The sequence below is a fragment of the Dermacentor albipictus genome, chromosome 9 (assembly GCF_038994185.2).
Source record: "Dermacentor albipictus isolate Rhodes 1998 colony chromosome 9, USDA_Dalb.pri_finalv2, whole genome shotgun sequence".
NCBI lineage: Eukaryota > Metazoa > Arthropoda > Arachnida > Ixodida > Ixodidae > Dermacentor > Dermacentor albipictus.
In genome coordinates, this window is record NC_091829.1 from 66,407,294 (window position 1) to 66,426,840 (window position 19,547).

Consider the following 19,547-nt stretch of genomic DNA (forward strand, 5'->3'; position numbering starts at 1 on the left):
CCTTTTTTTTACGCGCCAAACCGCTTCATTAAATTCCGCAGATTTCTCGCCGAAGCAGGCATCGACGCGAGTCGCGGATACTGTCAGCGTACAAATGAGCTTCGGGACTGCAACGGTGGCCGCGTTCTTTCGCGGTCGCATCGTCCACGCGCAGTCCTTGTTATGGACTAGGCATACACACGCCTTATCTCACGACACCGGTCCGAAACCTGCGCCACGGCCTTCCACGCGCGCAATTTACCGCACTTCGTCGATCACAAGCGTCGTTTCATACTGTCGCACAAGTAACAGGTTAATAAAGGGAAAAATCAGACATCCGCCCGTACGTAGCAACTGCCGCTAAGCAAACCTATACGGGTCCCTCGAAAGAAAGGCCTCGCAGTTGAAGAAAAATTCGTCCTGGTCTCCTTTTTGCCTCTCTTCGTGGGCACTTCTTGAAATGTCCAAATAAAAACAAAACCTAAACAAATCTAAACGCCACTGCGGGAACTCATTTCACTTCTTCGCTCTTTTTCGGCGACCTTATTGTTATAGCCGAAATGCCACTCGCTCAAGTAAGTACTTCACCTGACACGCACTTTCAGTGAAGCGCTTGAAACAGTTTAAGGACACGGCAGCCATAAGAAAATGTAATCCGCTATAGGTAGACTATCGCGCAACCCGACACCAGGTTGTGCTCAGCGACTAGCTCAGGCTATCGCTTGGAAGTGCCGATTGTACGAGATTGCAGGTTCGATTCTTGCCGCCGAGCTCATTTCGATGCGAAGCAGACTGCAAAACTTTTTTTTTTCTTTTTTACACGTACCGACTGACATTTCGATGCGCATTAAACAGCCCCGGGTGGTCAAAATCTTATTACCGACGTAAAGCTTTGAAGCAGTTCGTTAAATGAGAAACATTAGTTTGGCTGCATTAGTACATTACGTTTCTGCAAGAAAAAGAAAGGAAAGAAGGAGTCATTCTTACCGTGAAAGTAGGATTCATAAGCCGAAAAGAAAGGGGGGGGGGGCGACGAGGGAGGGGAGCGCAAGAGCGAGAAACTGGTACCTACACCAATTTGAAGTGCCAGCCCCGGGCTTCCCGTGAGGTGACGGACTTTGATGACGTCTGCTCGGGCGTAGTCAATTCCTTATCGGTATTCTAAAACTCGTTGTATTCTAAAAGAACGAAAGAGTGAACTTACCAGGAAGGCTTACTACACTAAAAAAAGAATACCAGAAAAGTTACTAAGGTTCCAAGTGGGTGAGGAATTCCACCCGAAGGATCGACGCTTACGTTCGAGAAAATACGGTACCTCACTCCGCTGCAGTGCATCTCAAGCGAGTAATTTATCTCGTTGTTTTATCTTGCGCCGCACGACGCGGCGTTCACCCCCTCTGCGCCCATTATTCCCCTGGCACGACCTGACCACAGTTGCGCAATGCGCTGTATAGACCACTTCTCTCAAGGGTGTTTTTTTCTCTCTCTCTCTTTCTTTTGGTCTCGCTTCTTCGTTGGAATCTTTAACGGGCAACCTCGTCAAGGTTAGGGCGAGGTGCTTTCATCGCCGTTCGAAACGCGTACAGTATCTCACCGTGCTCCTGTTTCACCCCCTTTTTTACGGAGACGCTCGGAATAACAAAATGATTGCAATTCTTGGGTGCTGTATTTTTCTGTTCCAATTTTGTTGCTGACCTTCTGACGTGTCAGCGGCACGAAGGAAGATTTTTCGTATAAAAAGGGCCCGCCGGACCGAGATCGATCAGCAGTTGGTTCAACAGCAGCAGCTCTTAAAGTCACCATGGTAAGTCACCCAGTCTTTCGTTCTTGCGAGTAGCAAAAAAGCTTGGGATGGGCGACTCGGGGGAAATCCTATCGTGCAGCTTTTTTCAGAAAATGTGCCATCTGGGAGGGGGACGGGGGGAGGGGGGGGGTAATACGGCTATACATTCATTTAACTTCCAATATGCGCATGGAGATCACTCGTGTCGTGTGTTATGCCCATTCGGATAAAGCGTGATCGAATAGGATGTGCAGTGGTGCTTGAGAACGCTTTGCTCCAGGCTTGGAAATTCGGTAGATAGGCAGTTGCCCGCAACTAATACCGCATGGCATAGTCACATTCCACGCCACGGTACATGGCTAATGAGAAATCAGTGAGTATGGGAGAAATTAATGAGTATTTTAGCGAAAGCATTTTCAGCCACTGAGTTTTAACGCCAAGTAGAACGAACACGTCCAGGCGATGAATACGGTTTAATGTACTGAGTGTTATTCTGCCTACGGGTACCGCCTTCAAGTTGCACGCAACAATAAAGGTGCGGTTCGTTCTGAGCTTGCTGAGTATGAGTAAAAGGCGGAGTGAGATCGAAGCCGTCTAACTCCGCAGATCCGTGCTTGCGTCCTCCTGGCTCTCGCCACCAGCGCCTTTGCTGGCCACGTCGGCTTCGGCCTCGGCGGTCTGGGCTACGGCCTCGGCGGTCTGGGCTACGGCCTCGGCTACTCCGGTGTGGCTGCCGTCCACCAAGCCCCAGCTGTCGCTACCGTCGCCCACGCTCCAGCTGTCGCCACCTACGCCCCTGCCCCAGCTGTGACCAAGGTTGCCACCACCTACCACGCCCCAGCCGTCACCACCGTCGCCCACGCTCCAGTGGCCACCTACGCTGCTGCTCCAGTTGCCACCTACGCCGCTGCTCCAGCTGTGACCAAGGTTGCCACCACCTCATACACCCCAGCCGTCGCCACCGTCGCCCAGGCTCCAGTGGCCACCTACGTTGCTGCTCCAGTTGCCACCTACGCCGCTGCTCCAGCTGTGACCAAGGTTGCCACCACCTCATACACCCCAGCCGTCGCCACCGTCGCCCACGCCCCAGTGGCTGTTGCCCCCGCTGTTGCCCCAGTTGCCACCTACGCCGCTGCTCCAGCTGTGACCAAGGTTGCCACCACCTCATACACCCCAGCCGTCGCCACCGTTGCTCACGCCCCAGTGGCTGTTGCCCCCGCTGTTGCCCCAGTTGCCACCTACGCTGCTGCCCCAGCTGTGACCAAGGTTGCCACCACCTCATACACCCCAGCCGTCGCCACCGTTGCTCACGCCCCAGTGGCCAGCTACGCTGTTGCCCCAGTTGCCACCTACGCTGCTGCCCCAGCTGTGACCAAGGTTGCCACCACCTCATACACCCCAGCCGTCGCCACCGTTGCTCACGCCCCAGTGGCCAGCTACGCTGTTGCCCCAGTTGCCACCTACGCTGCTGCTCCAGCTGTGACCAAGGTTGCCACCACCTCATACACCCCAGCCGTCGCCACCGTTGCTCACGCCCCAGTGGCCAGCTACGCTGTTGCCCCAGTTGCCACCTACGCTGCTGCTCCAGCTGTGACCAAGGTTGCCACCACCTCATACACCCCAGCCGTCGCCACCGTTGCTCACGCCCCAGTGGCTGTTGCCCCCGCTGTTGCCCCAGTTGCCACCTACGCTGCTGCCCCAGCTGTGACCAAGGTTGCCACCACCTCATACACCCCAGCCGTCGCCACCGTTGCTCACGCCCCAGTGGCCAGCTACGCTGTTGCCCCAGTTGCCACCTACGCTGCTGCCCCAGCTGTGACCAAGGTTGCCACCACCTCATACACCCCAGCCGTCGCCACCGTTGCTCACGCCCCAGTGGCTGTTGCCCCCGCTGTTGCCCCAGTTGCCACCTACGCTGCTGCCCCAGCTGTGACCAAGGTTGCCACCACCTCATACACCCCAGCCGTCGCCACCGTTGCCCACGCCCCAGCGGCCAGCTACGCTGTTGCTCCAGTTGCCACCTACGCCGCTGCCCCAGCTGTGACCAAGGTTGCCACCACCTACCACATTCCAGCCGTCGCCACCACCGTCCACCACGCCCCAGCTGTCGCCACCGTTGCCCACGCCGCCCCAGTCTACGGCTACGGTGTCGGCACCCTCGGCTACGGCGTTGGCGACTACGGTTACGGCCACGGTCTCCTCGGATATGGCCTGAACTACGGATACGGTCTTGGCTCTCCCTCCCACTGGGGTGCTCTTCTCCGGAAGAGGAAGTGTGAGTATACATTTCGGTCTCCTTCGGCAAGATGACTACACTGATGTAGGCACAACATTTAGTTCAGCTACTGCGAAGAAGTAAGCGTGACAGAAGATGCCAAACTCGCCTAACGGCAATACACAAATCATCTGCCTAGCGGCATAGTTCTTGTAGCCGGCATAAGAAAACAGTCAGTAGCAAGAATTTGTGAGCTGGTGAAAAAAAAAAAAACATCCCGCTCAGCTGGGGGTAAAGGAAACTCAGAAAGCAACGGTACCTACCTTAGTACTATGTTCGTAAGAATAGTTAAACACGTACACACATACACACCCAAGAAAGAGGGAGAGGAACGACCATCTCCGTAAGCATGTGCAGACAGTATAGGCTCGACGGCAGCGGTTATCGTTTCTCGTTTCCTGTGCCTTCGTCAAGCGTAAGAACAGATGCGCAAGCCTCGTCGTCGTCCTCTCGATTCAAAGGACTAATTCACACACGCACTGCTTAGATTTACCGACTGTTGGCGTCCCACACATTGGCGTCGCTTGTGCACTGTCTCGTGCCTAATGTAACATACCTCGCTTTCTTTTTATCTTTGCAGAAACCGTCCAAGCGTAACCTATTTCAAGCACAATAAGAAGACAAGTTATAGGCATCCGCCTCTGTATTGCGCCAGCATTAAGCATGGACAATTAGAGGGGACGAATAAAATTAGTCTGCACAACATTACGTCACTGGCTCCTTTCAGTTTGTTTTGTTCCGTGTTTGGCTGTATGCTATATTTTTGTAGTGTAAGTGGCAGACATCTTTCTCGGAGGGGGGGGGGGGGGGGGGGCTTGAAGGACAACCGGGAGCGACTAGGCTTAGCCTGTGTAACGCATGCTAGCCATTGGCGTTCGCTTATCACAGCACTGTCGTACGCGGATGCGTCACCAACCCGCAGTCCCTGCGTGGGCTACGTCGACATATGGAGACTGTGTCAACACTAGGCGCGCTTGCTTTAAACGGGCGAACAAGAGTTTAAAAAAAAGAAAGAAACGTTGGGGCTTAATTCGCAATGCTTCCCGTTCGCAGCTGCTGTTTGCCGTTGACTATAGGTACTTTCGCTAATGATAACATGTCCAACCCCACGATTGGTTCGCATCTTCTCCTAGGAACAGTTTAAGCGTAAGATGAAAAAAAATGTTTTTTTTTTTTTCGGGGAGGGAGGGGGGGGGGGGTATACGGGCCATGGTTCACATCATGCAGAGGGCTGATGCTTCAGCGCAGCCAGATCCGCAATGCTATCGCGGTGCTTACCATTCCTCCTAACGTTCGTGAGAGTTGGAACGAAAAGAAAAAAAAAGAAGGTTTGACTATGCTGCTCCTGAAGCATGAAGTCTCAATAAACACTTTCAACTGCTCAAAGCCCTATAAGGTGCAAAGAAGAAAGAAAACCTCTGGAGCAGCGTGGGAGAAAAGGTACTGCAAGGGGAGATGATTGTGCCAGAAGGAAGGCAGCAGAAATTCAAAAAAAGCAATTTAACAAACATAGCAATCGTAACAGTTATTGCCTCGTGGACTTCGATGGCTAATCGGGAGTCTTAGAAATGACAACCAAACGTTAGGGGACGCTATCGGCCTGGCGAAGAAAAGAACGCGAGGTTTACAAATAATTTGGGGGGGGGGGGGGGGGGGCGCAAGGCAGCTTCGACAGATTGTGTGCGGAGCAGGAAGTGGGACTTTTCTAAGTCGCTTGAGAAAAGCTGGCCTCCAGCTAGGCGCCGCGTTGACCGACTATGCTGGCAACCCGACATGTTTCTCAGTCCAAAAAGCCACCACACATCGTTTCCGCTTCTGCGATGGTCAGACATCCGCTCCTACTGACCATAGTGTCCTGCATTCGAGTATGCAGATGCGCTCAGACAATCTCGACCGATACTACGCAGCGCCAAGGTTCTCACAACCAGCACACGCAGCTCGGCCGAAGCTGCAGATGCGACAGTTTGCGCATATAGTCGCAACAGTGAATGTCATGGAGTTTCTTTTTATTCATTCATTCGTGGATACAAGAAATAATTCTGCTGGCGCCTCCATAACCGTCTGGCTGACGGATGACACTTCAGCGTCGTACAGAAGGGGATATAACACGCAAATTACAGAAATGTGGGGGTAGGCGTCTTAGATATAAACACCGACATTCGAGGTCGAGGGAGTAAATAAAACTGGAGACTCAGCTAGCGCTGAGGATGATAGTGTATTCCCCTCCGAAAAAAAAAAAAAAGAAGTTGCAATAAGAATGCTGCTTACGGAGAGCACACGAGCACAGCGTTGACTCTCAATAGGGAATGAGGTGAACTGACTTCTGCACCTTGGAGGCGTGTCTACGGAAGCCGGAGTCGGTGGGCATGGCCTCCGATACCGTGCAGCGCGAGCACGCGCCGCCAGATCTCGGGGGCAATGCTGTGGGTCACACTTTCGCGAGTTGAGTGTCCTTCGGGGCGTTGAGTGTCTGCGCCGCGCTCTGCTCTCGCGCGGGTAAGAGGGCGCGTGAAAGGGAGAGGGCGCTTGCTTCCCCGCTTAAATGAATGAATGAATGAATGAATGAATGAATGAATGAATGAATGAATGAATGAATGAATGAATGAACTTTTATTTCCACCGAAATGGGGCTGTCTGAACCCGGCCCCGGCACGCAGGCCGAGGGGGGATCAGGGGTTTCCCCGCAGATTAAGGACTAGTGAAGTTGCTTCTTCACGGCCTCAGCCGCGTGACGGATGGCTCGCTGCTGGACGTTGGGGTCTTCGCTCCGCAGCCAGACCTCCCAGGCTTCTCCGCTATCTATCAGAAGAACTTCAGTTTGGCCTAGTTGGCGTTTACTGCATATCATATTGACCGCAAATAGAGACGGGGACAGCGGGAGAGGGTGTCGTTTATGTGTTCTCTCCCGCTGTCCCCGTCTTTATTTGCAGTCAATACGATATGCGATATCCACTATCTATGTTTTGGCTGATCCCTGGGGAACCGGCACGTTCCCTAATTATGTGGTCAAGCGTACCCCTCTCGCCGCAATTTTTGCATTTGGCGTCATTTTCGTCCCTTGTGTGCGTAAGATAGACCCAAAATGTAATTACCGGCATGCAATCGCCTCCGTATACGCGCCTAGTTGAAGGAGAGATACCGATCCGGAGGTGGGAGGTTTCTCCTTTCAAGTTTGTAATGTTCAGTGATTTCATGATATGTGATTACACTATATATCTTTCATTCTCCAGCCATCGGGCTGTTCCGCATGCCGTCCGGTGGCAGAGAGCTCGGGCCAGTTCGTGTGCAGCCTTATTGCCTGGGACAGATTCATGCGCGAGTATCCATATAATGGATATTTTTCTATTAATTGGTTTACCGAGGAGTATGCGTCTAGCTTCCGCCGATATCCTTCCTTTACAAAAATTCCAAATAGCTGTTTTGCTATCGCTCATGGTTGTGTTCGCCTGCGTACCAATGCAAGTGAGCGCTATTGCGACTTCTTCGGCCGCGCTTGCATCTCTAGTGTGTGACGAGGCCGTCATTTTGGGCATTCCGTCACCGTCGACGACAGCCGAGACTGCAGCCCCGTGTATACCGCACGCTGCGTCGACGCAGGCTACCTCGTCAGCTCTTTTATCTTTCGTTCTTCTTATTATGGTTTTAGCTCCGTGCTCCCTGCGTTTTTTGTTGTGTGTGGAGTGCATATTTCTCGGTAATGGCGCAATCAATAAATGTTTCCTCGGTCGGAAGGAATGTCTGTTTTTCATGCTGGCCTCTGTCAGTCTGGAGAGCAATCCATCCAAGGATGGTCCTCCCTGTCTCTGACTAGCTGAGTCGTTCTAGCTACGCTATTCAGACCGCCTCTGTTAATGCTTGCCATGTGTTGTGCATACCCATCCCGTGTAGCACCTCCATTGAGGTGGTTATGGGAAGCCTCTAGTGCCCGTTTAGTACATTCTCTAAGTATGGTGTCGAGTTTGTCCCCCTCCGCTTTCTTGATGTTGAGGAATGATGTTGAGAAAGAGAAAAGGGACGACGCGCCACGCCACAGTGTGCACTGGTCCTATATGGACGATGTCCAGCTAGAAGAAGAAAACCGGCTGAAGGCGGCTCTCCGGGCAGCGAAAGACGCCTGGGGCACCAAGAGCACTGCCCAGCTAGAAGAAAAGCGCCTGAAGGATGCGCGACCAAACGTCTGAGCGAATCTCGATTCATGCTCTGTGATCTCGACGCAAGAGGTCTATAGTGTTGGGCCGCTACTGAGCAAAGGGCTGGCTTCACGGAGCGTTCGCTTGCCAAGGCTGGCTGCGTGACGTAATGCTCTCCCCTAACTTTTTCCTTCCTCCACGAAGGCAAAGCCAAGGAGGTTTATAAACCTCCTTGGGCAAAGCAGCGCATCAGACGCTTCCGCGGTCACGTCACGCCAGCTCGGCGAGCGCAGTAGATCCGCAGCAAATTCGATTTCCCAGAATTGAAGAGCGCGTTGCCCAGTATCTGCGTTTTAAACACCCCCCCCCCCCCACCCCTATTGGGAATGACAAATAAACTTCATCGTACTAGAAGCTACAGCTTCAGTGTTATTGTGAACAAACATTAGGAAGAGCTTGGAAACAACATTTTTTTTTTAGTTTGTTCGGGAGTAACTAGCGTATGTAATGCGGTCCAGTACAAAGGGAGGGTGTGGGTGTGTGTGTGTGCGCGTGTGTGCGAGGAGGGGGGCTATACCGTTTAATTCTATGAACTTGCCCGTATAACAGATCTGGCTTTTGGCTCAAGGTCACTTGAAGGTCGCCAACAGCGGGAGCTAAAAGCCTTTCATGCTTAAAAAGGGAGAGAGAGAGAGAGAGAGAGAGAGAGAACACTACTGAGGTGCGAGTTCGAACCAATCCATACTACTGCTACCATCGTAAGCTGATTAAGGGGCTTTTCGTTCGAGAAAGACGTCAGTCAAAAACATGAACGCGACAAACCACTCGCTTTTTTTTTTTTTCGCAATTGCCAAGGAAGAACGACCACCTTATTTAAGGCTAAATACGTCTAACTAACTCGAAAACGATCACCCACCAATCTGCTCGATACGACGACCACATGGGAGAAAAAGCGTCCGGACAATCACGCTCAGCGGACAATCACGCTCAGCTATTTAGCTGACCAGTAAAAAAAAAAAAAGAAAAAACGACAACAACTCGTCGCCCAGGCGCAGTGAGCCACCGCAAACTTCTCTCGCCACGCGAACCCCTGCTGCAGCGCGCACTTTCGCAACCGTGTTCCCGCGACAATAACGCCTCACAAGCGCAGCGAGATCATAAACAAAATGCGAGCCGTGGCTCAACTTGCCAAAATGCCGTTTACAACCTCCGCTCCTCTCCCTCGCGGAATCGGGCCGTCGCACGCAGCTCGTGCATGGGAGGAGCAATGCACCCGTCGCATGCACGAACATTAAACAAAGAGCCCCGGCGCGTCGTCGGCTCTTCAACTGCCCCGACCGCAATGCACGCAATTTGCGAGCCGCATACGTAGGCGCACGCGGTGGGGCGCGTCGCGTCGAGAGGACAAGAACGGGTAATACGCGGCATCCTCGCTCGTTTCGAGAGCCCCCTTTTGCAGAGACAATAAACGCGCTTCGGTAACACACGCGATTTCTTCGACGTTCGGTCATTTTTTGTGTCTTGTTTTGCACCGTCGTCGCTTTACTGTCCTGTCACCCCCTCCACCCCCCACCCCCCCCTTGAAATGTTCTCGTGACACACGTGCGCAGATGGGCAGCGACAAGCGATGCAATATGCGAGCCGACGCCGGGAGCCGTCGGCTTGTCATGCAAATGCGCGCGGCACGAGAAACGCAGGCATTTCGAAAGCGGACGTGAAGGGAAGTGAAGTGGCGGTGCGGGGTGGGGGAACGTGCTATTCAGGCAACGACTCAGTTGACGCGCGCTCGCGCTGTAAGGTAGAGACGTGAAGTGAACAACAAACGCGACACGTGAAACTGAGAAGGGGGGGGGGGGGCGCTAGCTTTGAACAAGGCCGTCATCCGCGGAAGCTGTAGCAAGGGAACGGAGCTGCCTTCGCAGCAAAGCTGCTTTTATGATACCCAGCCGGTAATCGCGACTTCAACACCGAGTCTTCCACGGTATTTTTATCTCTCATTTCCTTCGGTAGCGAGATGTTCTCACCCTCTGGTTTGGTGGTAGTGACGCGACAAGCGTAAGAATGTGCAGGACAGACGGCTTCGCACGCGGTTGGGCCCGCGGGCCATAGAAGCTTCCGGTTGCTTGTCGTTGTACGACGTAGTTCACATGGCCGACTATGAAGTGTTTGTGTGCGCCCGTGTTCCCATGTGTTGGATGCGCGGTTCATCTCTTCCTATGTTCTCAAAAAAAAAAAATAGTTTACCGACGATTACGATACTCTAATGCAAGATTTGAGCGCAGCTCTATACCGGTTTTCACATCGCGATATAATGGCTGGCGCGGACAACCTGTCTCGTGAGACACGGTGCAAACGCAGCGAAGTGTGGCGCGACCAGCGAGTCGGAAAGGAACGAAACGAAAAACGAAACAAAACGATATTATCGGCCGGAACAAAAACTTAACCGAAAGGTTATTCATATTTTGTTTGTTTGTTTGTTTGTTTGTTTGTTTGTTTCGGAGTGAAACCGAAATACTTTGATCGGTTTTCCGTTGAAGGGGAAAGTCGACAATCCGAAACAACTGACGTCAGGCAGCGTCAGATTTAGCGCGTATCTCAGGCAGGGATAGTGCGTGCGATGCCCGGTCGGGCACTCCACTAATCCAAGCCTGCCGCTCGGTGCACTAACGGATCGGCATAGTAGCAAAACCCAGGGCTTGCACCCTGAGAAGCTTATCGGTTCGTGTCCTACGGCTACAACGATTTGTTACCCAAGTTCTACCGTTCGTTCAAGTTCGTTTCATCGGAACAGAGGTCTCGCATGCCGGAGCAGAACCGGAACAAAAGCTTTCTCGGTGGAATGAAAGTAAAGCCAGAACAACAAAAGCACTTCGTTCCGACACCCTAGATGCGACTGCTTCGCTAATCTGGAGACTGCGAGAGGCAGCGCGAGGGTGACGCATAGGCGCGATTCACAGCAGCCGCCGCCGCCGACAGACGTTCCAGACGACGCGCGCTAATCTGGCGCCATCTCGTAGTCATCGTCGCCGCACTACGCTTTCCCTCACACCCTTTTGATATACCCTCCTCCTCGCATCTTTCATCTTCCGCTGCGCTCCGAGTTCGCTTTCGTCTTTCGCCGTGCCAACGCCTCCTTTAAAAAGATGCCTGCCGCGTGCACCGAAAACCTGCTGCCCTTACCTTTCCCCATTTCCTCCTTTTTACTCGAGGCGGTAGCTAGCGATCGTTGCGGTGGTCGCTTGCAACACATGCGCGCATGCGCACATCACCGCATGGCAGTGCGGCCGGCGCGGCCGCCGCTACCGCCGCGACACCGCACCGCCCCAGTCCCCTTGGCAGAGATAGGGACGTAAGTGGCGCCATCTCTTGACAACTGACCGCAACTCAAGGCGCGACGGCTACAATGGGTAAGAGAGCGACGCCGCAGGCATCTTTCTAGAGGAGGCGTTGGCCGTGCTCGTTCGCTCGGTTGCTAAGTAAAACGCCGACGCTCGCCGCAGGAACGGGAGCCCCTAGCTGCGCTCTTAAAGAATCCCACGCACTGTGGGAATCGATGTAAGCGAAGCTTTCTACGCAGTTTGCTTCGATTGACGATATTTAGCGGTGACGTTGACGACGAATGTGCAATTTCTTCAGCGTTTAGTGCAATAAGAGAGCCTAGAACCTGTGGTGTTTTAATGCAGCGAAATAGCAGAAAAGGAACACAGGCTCCTTATGGCTGCCATTTCCGGATATCAAGGGAGCCTATCACAGTGTAATTCAAGAGGATTTGTGGAACCTACTGAGCACACTAGATGTGGAGGATGCAGTAAGTAATCGTTTAAAAGATATCTATAAATGTAACAAGGCGCTTATAAAATAGGGGAAAAAATATCTGAGCCTATAGAGATACAGCTGGGGCTTAGGCAATAGTGCCCTCCGTCACCTTTATAAAGCCAACAGACAATGAAGCCACGGAAAGCACCGGGGAAATTAGCTGTGTTTGAAATTGAAATGTAGAAATTAAAGAGAGAAAAATGATAGTGGACGAAAAGATAACGTGTCGCCGGTCGAAGCCGAACCCACAGCCACCGCATTTCATGTGCGTTGCACTACCAATTGTGCTACCGCGACGGCTACGAAACCAAGAAACATAGGTTAAGAATTTTTTTTTAAGAAACAGAGACTGGAAGATAGGGACGAAGACGAAATCAGCACTGGGAACACACAGAACTTTCTGCAGGAAATTGCCAAAGAAAATATCTACGACAATTCTAGGGGAGCCTCTAGGTTGTTTGAAGCCAGAACGCCGAGTCAAGTACTAAGGGATAGACACGTTATGCGGTGCGCTTGGACAGGAGGAAGAAACGGCTCAACGCCTGCTATTTTTCTGTTAAAGGGCTTCGCCCTACAGTTCAAAGCAATGGGGCTGATTTTTTCAGGGCATTGAGGCAAAGGGACAGCGGAGGCAAAATAGACTTTAAGCGCGTAGAAATGAGCGAACGGAGTTGATCCGATTCGTGGCTATAATCAACGAAACAGTGACATTTCACGCTCCACTGAGTACAGACTGTATTACTTGTCACGGCTAGGTGGCGTGTGCCGCCGCCCCATTTAAAGGGTTCAGCCTTATCCATCCAGGTGAGAGTGTGACGGAGGACTCGTCGAGCAGACCCCTCGCCCCCCTCTACCGTCCTGCCCCTTTCCTTGAAGGATAAAGTTGTTACTACTACTACTACTACTACTACTACTACTACTACTACTACTACTACTACTATACTAGCTCATCCGATTTCTCTTTTCCTAGCATCTCTGCCAATTTTCCGTTCACTTGACACGGGTTATATTACATTATTAGGACGTCGGTTGCCTTGTCGACCAACTAAATAAAGTACATAGTCTCCAGGGAAAGACGTCAATTAAAAAAACATGAGAACGTGTCGCTTTGTTCGCGTTTCTAGTTGGAATTTTTGGCTGTCCTTTTAAGTTAGGAGGGGGAAAAGCGCGGGAAAACGACGAAGACAAAGTTTAGTTTTTTTTTTAATGTGTTAGCATTAGGAGTGTCAAAGTGGAAAAAGTGTTTATCTGCGGAGTGTGGGAGGCCGGTCACGTGGTCGGTAGCGGTAGAAAGGGGATGGAAGAGCTTAGAGAATATATATATATATATATATATATATATATATATATATATATATATATATATATATATATATATATATATATAGAGAGAGAGAGAGAGAGAGAGAGAGAGGGAGGAGAAAGAGGGGGGATGCGATGCGTGTCGAGTGAGCTCCTGAAGAACAGTTGTGGTTAACGCGGTTTAAATCACGGATCCTGGACCTTAAAGAAGCGCAAACGTAATGCTAACGCATTTCTCTCGCATTCGCCGCTAAATTGCCACTGAAGTTTCTTTTTTCTTTTTGCTGCACCCAGAAATCTTTTCATCATTGTGCAGATAATAAACGTGTGTATACCCTTCCATGCAAAAGTGGGAATGCAAAACAAAGCACAGACAGCGCTTCACGCAGTGTGCACAGCGCGCTGTCCACGATCGAGATCCCTATCTCTTGTGGCATAGTTTACATAACAGAAAGTGACGGGCTATTTGGTGAACCATGATATCGAAGCAGCGCACTTACCCCTGACACATACACGCACACATGGAAAGGACAAACACAGGCCCTGGACTGCTACGGCTGTTTTATCAAAAAAGAAAAAAAAATGGCTGTGGCTTAGGTAAGGTTAAGCCCAGGATGCGAAGCATACTAGCCTTTATTTTAGTTGTTGAACCACTGTTTAGCCTGGTGAACTGCTGTTGCTTGGCTATATTTGGTTCGGCTAGACGAAGAAACAACTCATGCATTACTGCTTCGCCTTCAAGAGTGGAACGCGACAGCGTTCCCGTCGACCCGCCAAGGGGTGTAAGACAATGGGCTACAGGGCAGCGACTACGCGCCCCGCATTGGACGCGGTGAGCGTCGAGCAAAGCAGCGTTCGGCGCGGCAACGAAATGTGCGCCTGAGCAAGAGACGCACGCCTTAGAAACAGCTCGTTTCTAAGGCAACACCGCATTCACTAGAGGCACTTTTGTACCACTTTGAAGCATCGTACTCGTGGCTCAGTGGTAGCGTCTCCGTCCCACACTCCGGAGACCCTGGTTCGATTCCTACCCAGCCCGTCTTGCAAGAGTTGAGCCAAAGCCACTTCTCCTCTGTCGTGACGTCACGGTGTCACGTGGTTTCAAGGCGACACCGCCGCGCCTGAGGAGCTGGGTTGAGCTCTCGTAATATGCTTCGCATAAAAATGAGAAGGGAAATTCATGAAGCAATAGAAATTGACAAATAGAAAGAAAGCTGCATCAGTTGCCCCTCCGTATTATTATCCGACAAAGCGCGCCGCTATCTTGGACTTCCATTATTCCTAGACTGGCAATACAAAAAGATGTCTTCTTTCTCTCTCTCTTTCTTTACTTTGGGTCTTTAGTCGCCTCACTGCCGTCAGATCCCGTGCGCGTCTCAAGGGACACTACACAGGGAGGGGCTTTGAGCAATAAAGCGCTAGCTGCAGTACAATGCCTGTCGAGTGCGTTGCTTCAATATCATAGTTTGCATACCGGGTGTTTCAGCGAACGCTTCCAATTTTTTTTTTTCAATTTCCGGGGGCAGATAGCACTAATTCTAGTCCATGAGCTGATCTACTCGAAGAGGCGGACATACACAAAAAAAAAATTGAAATGCAGAATCGACTAACTAGGAACAAATCACTCATGTGTTTAATTAATCACCTCATGGCCCGTAGTTAAATCTGCTAATTCCAGCCGGGCAGTTCGCAAGGCGCTTGCAATGAATTCTTAGGATGACACCAGTTATTGATTCCCGAACTTCGCGGAGAAATGCATTGGCGTTCGAGTTACTGTTGTGACGTCTTGTCCAAATATAAGTGGAACGAATGTGCATTTTCACCACAAGTTTGACGGTGCATATCTCGTAAGTGATGTCAGAGGCACAATTCTTTTCAAGTGGATGTGCCTTGCAGTCTCACCCGCTGAAATTTACAGATTGCAATTCGAACCATAAGCAAATTAGTAAAAACATTAATTAGTATTTTTGTTAATTAGTCGATTATGCATATCAATTTCTTTTGCAGGTAATGTCCGCCTCTTTTAGTAGACCAGGTCATGGACTAAAATTGTGCTCCCTGCCACAGGCAATTAAAAAAAGAAAAAGAAATTTGAAGTGTTCGCTGAAACGCCCTGTATATACGTCAAACGGGTTGATGAAATAAACGACTGGCGTACAGAAAAGATTTATAAAATTAGCAGTGCAATTCAAGGCATTCTGGTGCGCACAGCCGCGAATTTGTTTTGGTGGCAAATTTGTCTTTAACAAATGCAAAATTCTTTCTACAAGACATCAGCTCTCAGCGGAGAGGTTACCGAGGCTGCCGAAATAGCACGTGCGGAATAAAAATTAAAAAATAATAAAGTGGAAGCTACCCTTTTCTAGCTTTGTAGCAAAAAAACGCTTAATTCCTTTTTCTTTTTTAATGCCACCGCCAACGTGCGATGACATGCATGGTAATGAGATAGAGAGAGGGGGTCAATAAACTGCATAACTAGGGCGCCTGACTCACACCGTGGATAGTCGTCGAATTCTGTCAGCTGTTTTTCTCCGTGCACTGTTCTTAGCGTTTGCAAGCAGAAAATAAAGCTAATAGTGTACTTGTGAACCAGCAGAAGAATCATCAATTTGATCTGAAACATGCCTCTTTCAAAGCGTGGCACTTTATTGCTGAAAATAGTCGCCTGTTAGGGCAGGAAATGGATACCGGACGATGTATTTATTTAAATAATTTTCCGCTAAATTTCTTAGTACCATGCATACGATTTGAGCACAAACGACCCGCAAAAAATAGAAATAAAAATAGAACATGCGTGCTCCTACGAACGAGCAACCAGTCACGATAAACAATCATTGCTAATGCACTTTCATTCACCAGTTTGCTATCGATTAAGGACGTGTAGAGCCAAAATAATTAAAAAAAAGCACCTCCAACACACCTTACGTTTTCTGCGAAGCACCAGAACAGGCATAAAACAATCACAATAAACAATCAATGCTACAGCACTTTCATTCGCCAGTTTTCTATCGGTTAAAGACGTGTAGGGCCAAAATAAAAACACCAACATATCTTACGTTTTCTGCGAAGCACCAGAATAGCTTGCAAAACCACGCCGCGCACCACGTCAAAGAAACACGCCCCTTCCCCGCACCCCCCACCCCTTTTTTTTTCTACCACACATACACATATGGTGGCTGCTTCACGGCATTCGCCATTTTCGGTTCAAATCTGAGGTGTAAACGTTTGTGTTCCAACAGACATACTTCCCCGCAAGATGATTAAGGTGTAAGGTGCTTGAAGGCAAGCCAAACCCCGCACGAAGGTTTGAGCTACCGCGCGGAACACGTTTGTTTACATTCGTCACACGGGCGCGGAGCCACCCAATACGATCGCCATGACGCACAGCGGCAGCGGTAGGCATACGCGGAAATGGGTCGCAGCTGATGTCAGTTTACCTAGTCGTAGGTTTGCACTGGACGACGTTTCAAGCGCGGCAAGACAGACGAAATCGAAAAACGACAGCAACGATAAAGTACGCTTGGCGTGTTTCTTTCTGCAGAAGCTTCTATGTCAGTTCACATGACGCCACAAAAATTACGGCCGCTAGTACAGCAGCTGTCGCGCGACATTCGACTAAATATGTACGAACAGCAACGCTAGCTCTCGCGATTTCGAAACAGAAACGTGTGCTTACCGAGGAAGCGGCTCCCGGACTGCCATCGCTAGCCGAGCAATCCGTGGGTTTCGGCGACGGCGATGCGATGCCGTCGGCAGCCACCGTCTCGCCGTCTTCGCTCATCGCGACCGCGCTGCTGTCACGGCGATCACGACACAATTACACACCGGCTCGGATTCCCGCTACTGTCCGGCGTGACGTAGCGAGGCGGACGACAACGCTGACACAGTAATCCTCGCGATTAGAACTGATTTGCGTAAACAATCACCGCCGGAGTTCTCTATGGAGGCTGCCATTTGTAAACATGGCTGCTTGCTCGCAAGGCACCCTGGGTATGATGTTCGCTACGGCTTGTGCCGCCATCTATCGAGCCGTTCTAAAGGCTGTGTTTCGAGCGCGAAATTCGAAACGTTTTGAGAGAACTTCCTGGAAGAATCCGGCTTTTTCATTACGGGCCTATGTAGTAATGAAAATCAAATGTAGCGTAGAAACCTTACAGTAACTATATTTTTCGTGTTCCTGTGCTGCCCTTTGCCACACAACGCTGGAAATGTTCTGGAAGGGTGTCAGATCATGAACAGCAGGTTGCCATTATCCCTCAAGAGAAAAGTGTATAATAGCTGTGTCTTACCAGTACTCACCTACGGGGTACAAATCTGGAGGCTTACGAAAAGGGTTCTATTCAAATTGAGGACGACGCAACGAGCTATGGAAAGAAGAATGATAGGTGTAACGTTAAGGGATAAGAAAAGAGCAGATTGGGTGAGGGAACAAACGCGAGTTAATGCCATCTTAGTTGAAATCAAGAAAAAGAAATGGGCATGGGCAGGACATGTAATGAGGAGGCAAGATAACCGATGGTCATTAAGGGTTACGGACGGGATTCCAAGGGAAGGGAAGCGTAGCAGGGGGCGGCAGAAAGTTAGGTGTGGATGAGATTAAGAAGTTTGCAGGGACGGCATGGCCACAATTAGTACATGACCGGGGTAGTTGGAGAAGTATGGGAGAGGCCTTTGCCCTGCAGTGGGCGTAACCAGGCTGATGATGGTGATGAGATCATTCTTATGTTCCATTAACGCTTCAAAGTGCGGCGACCATCATCGTGCGCCCATATATATCTGCACGAACTTCACCTTCAACGTGCCGCGACCGCAGCAGAGTGATGATTATGGATACACGTACCACACCCATGTTTCTCATGCGAGGCTGCCCCATGCCAAGAACCAATACCTAAAGCACAGCAACGGGCCTCTAAAGACCTCAGTGGCCAACTGTGGTGTCGATGCATGTGTATCTCCGGGTGGAGCAGCAAGCTCAGTGTTCGCTCTGCTTCCTTTCCCTCTTTTCATCCCTAAACTCCCTTCCCTCAGTGTGGGGTAGCAAACCGGACGGGCGTCTGGTTGACCTCCCTGCCGGTTCTTGTTCTTTTATCTATCTATCTATAATGTCTATTTCACAATATGCCCGATATAGCGACACTCCGTTGTACGTAACTTAATTCCTGGCGTGGGGCTTTTTCACGAGTGTCTTTCCGGATTTATTCTTTTGTGATCCATTGGTTTTCTCCAAGAAGAGTTTTAGCCTGTCCATATGCGTAAGTGCCGTTCACGGAATGCGGGGTTATCGGGCACACAAACTTGAGCGACCTGGTTGGTGGCGCCATCTCGTGTTAGAGAGTTTAACCAAGAAGGACACATTTTGTTCAGGTATTATTGGAGTAAATAACAATATTGTCAATATTTTCTAGTGTTAGGCAGTACCTTTTGTTTTTACTGCTTCGACGAGAACGCCCATGTAGCACAACAATGTTTCACCGTCTTGTTGTTATACCAATCTACACGAGATGTCACTAACAGCGTAACCTCACGCGCTTTACGCTTACGTTTACCCTATACCTCGTTTTCTTTCTCTTTCTTTCGTATCGTTCTTCTTCTTTTTTTTTTGTAAAGCGTAATAGCTAAACCCCTCTGATTATCACTTCTCACTTATGTGTGGCGAAAAAAGAAGATAAATATCTAGTACAAGAAAAGATTACCGTCTTACTGCTGTCACCGTCACGCATACCATGACATGCCTAACAAGCTTACCAGCTGTCAGTGCGTTCGCCCCCAACGACTGCTCCCTTGCGTCCGCCGCCCACAACTGTGCCTTTTCTTGCGCCCTGAACCCCCTACAGAGACGGGACTCGCCACGTATGTCGCATGCATCGTTTTACTCGCGCAAGCTGTCTTCTATTCTCTCCCTTCCCCTTTTCCCCCCTCTCTCTCTGCTCCCTTTATTTCCGCTGCCCGCTGGATTTCTGCATTCTTTCCAGGGTGTCCCACTGAGCTACTGAGCAACTACATACAGCGAACTGCCCAGGAACAACCACCCACTCCGCGAAGGCAGTTCGCATGCTGTTGACTGCACGAGCGAGTGCTTCGGCATGCAAGAACCGAACCGTACCCAGTGTGGGCCAGCTTCTTGTTGCTCAGTGTGCCTTTCTTGCGCTCTCCTTTGCCGCCTCGAAACCTCACTGTCAGCGGGTGTATAGTCAAGTCTGACTCTTCTTGTCTGTCAACGCCTGGTAGCAGCAGGAGGGGGCGATTGTGTGAGAAGTCAACG

At 50.5% G+C, this 19,547-nt stretch overlaps 2 protein-coding genes across 4 annotated transcripts in view; one reads left to right on the top strand and one right to left on the bottom strand.

Moving 5' to 3' along the window:
* LOC139049747 (calphotin-like) overlaps positions 1–4,739 on the top strand; it is a 12,261-nt gene extending 7,522 nt beyond the window's left edge. The window contains exons 1-4 of one of the 2 annotated variants that reach the window (XM_070525542.1): positions 1,255–1,783; positions 2,369–3,418; positions 3,476–4,037; positions 4,618–4,739. In XM_070525542.1, coding sequence (XP_070381643.1) covers positions 1,781–1,783; positions 2,369–3,418; positions 3,476–4,037; positions 4,618–4,619 — 1,617 coding nt within the window. In that variant the 5' untranslated portion in view covers positions 1,255–1,780 and the 3' untranslated portion in view covers positions 4,620–4,739. Of the gene's footprint in view, positions 1–1,254; positions 1,784–2,368; positions 4,038–4,617 lie in introns of those variants that run through there. The other variant, XM_070525541.1, reaches the window with a different exon arrangement.
* The window catches only part of LOC139050091 (E3 ubiquitin-protein ligase Rnf220-like), a 74,088-nt gene extending 56,833 nt beyond the window's left edge, over positions 1–17,255 (bottom strand). The window contains exon 1 of one of the 2 annotated variants that reach the window (XM_070526295.1): positions 16,962–17,255. In XM_070526295.1, coding sequence (XP_070382396.1) covers positions 16,962–17,066 — 105 coding nt within the window. In that variant the 5' untranslated portion in view covers positions 17,067–17,255. The remainder of the gene's footprint in view (positions 1–16,961) is intronic. The other variant, XM_070526294.1, reaches the window with a different exon arrangement.
* Positions 17,256–19,547: the final 2,292 nt, after the last annotated feature.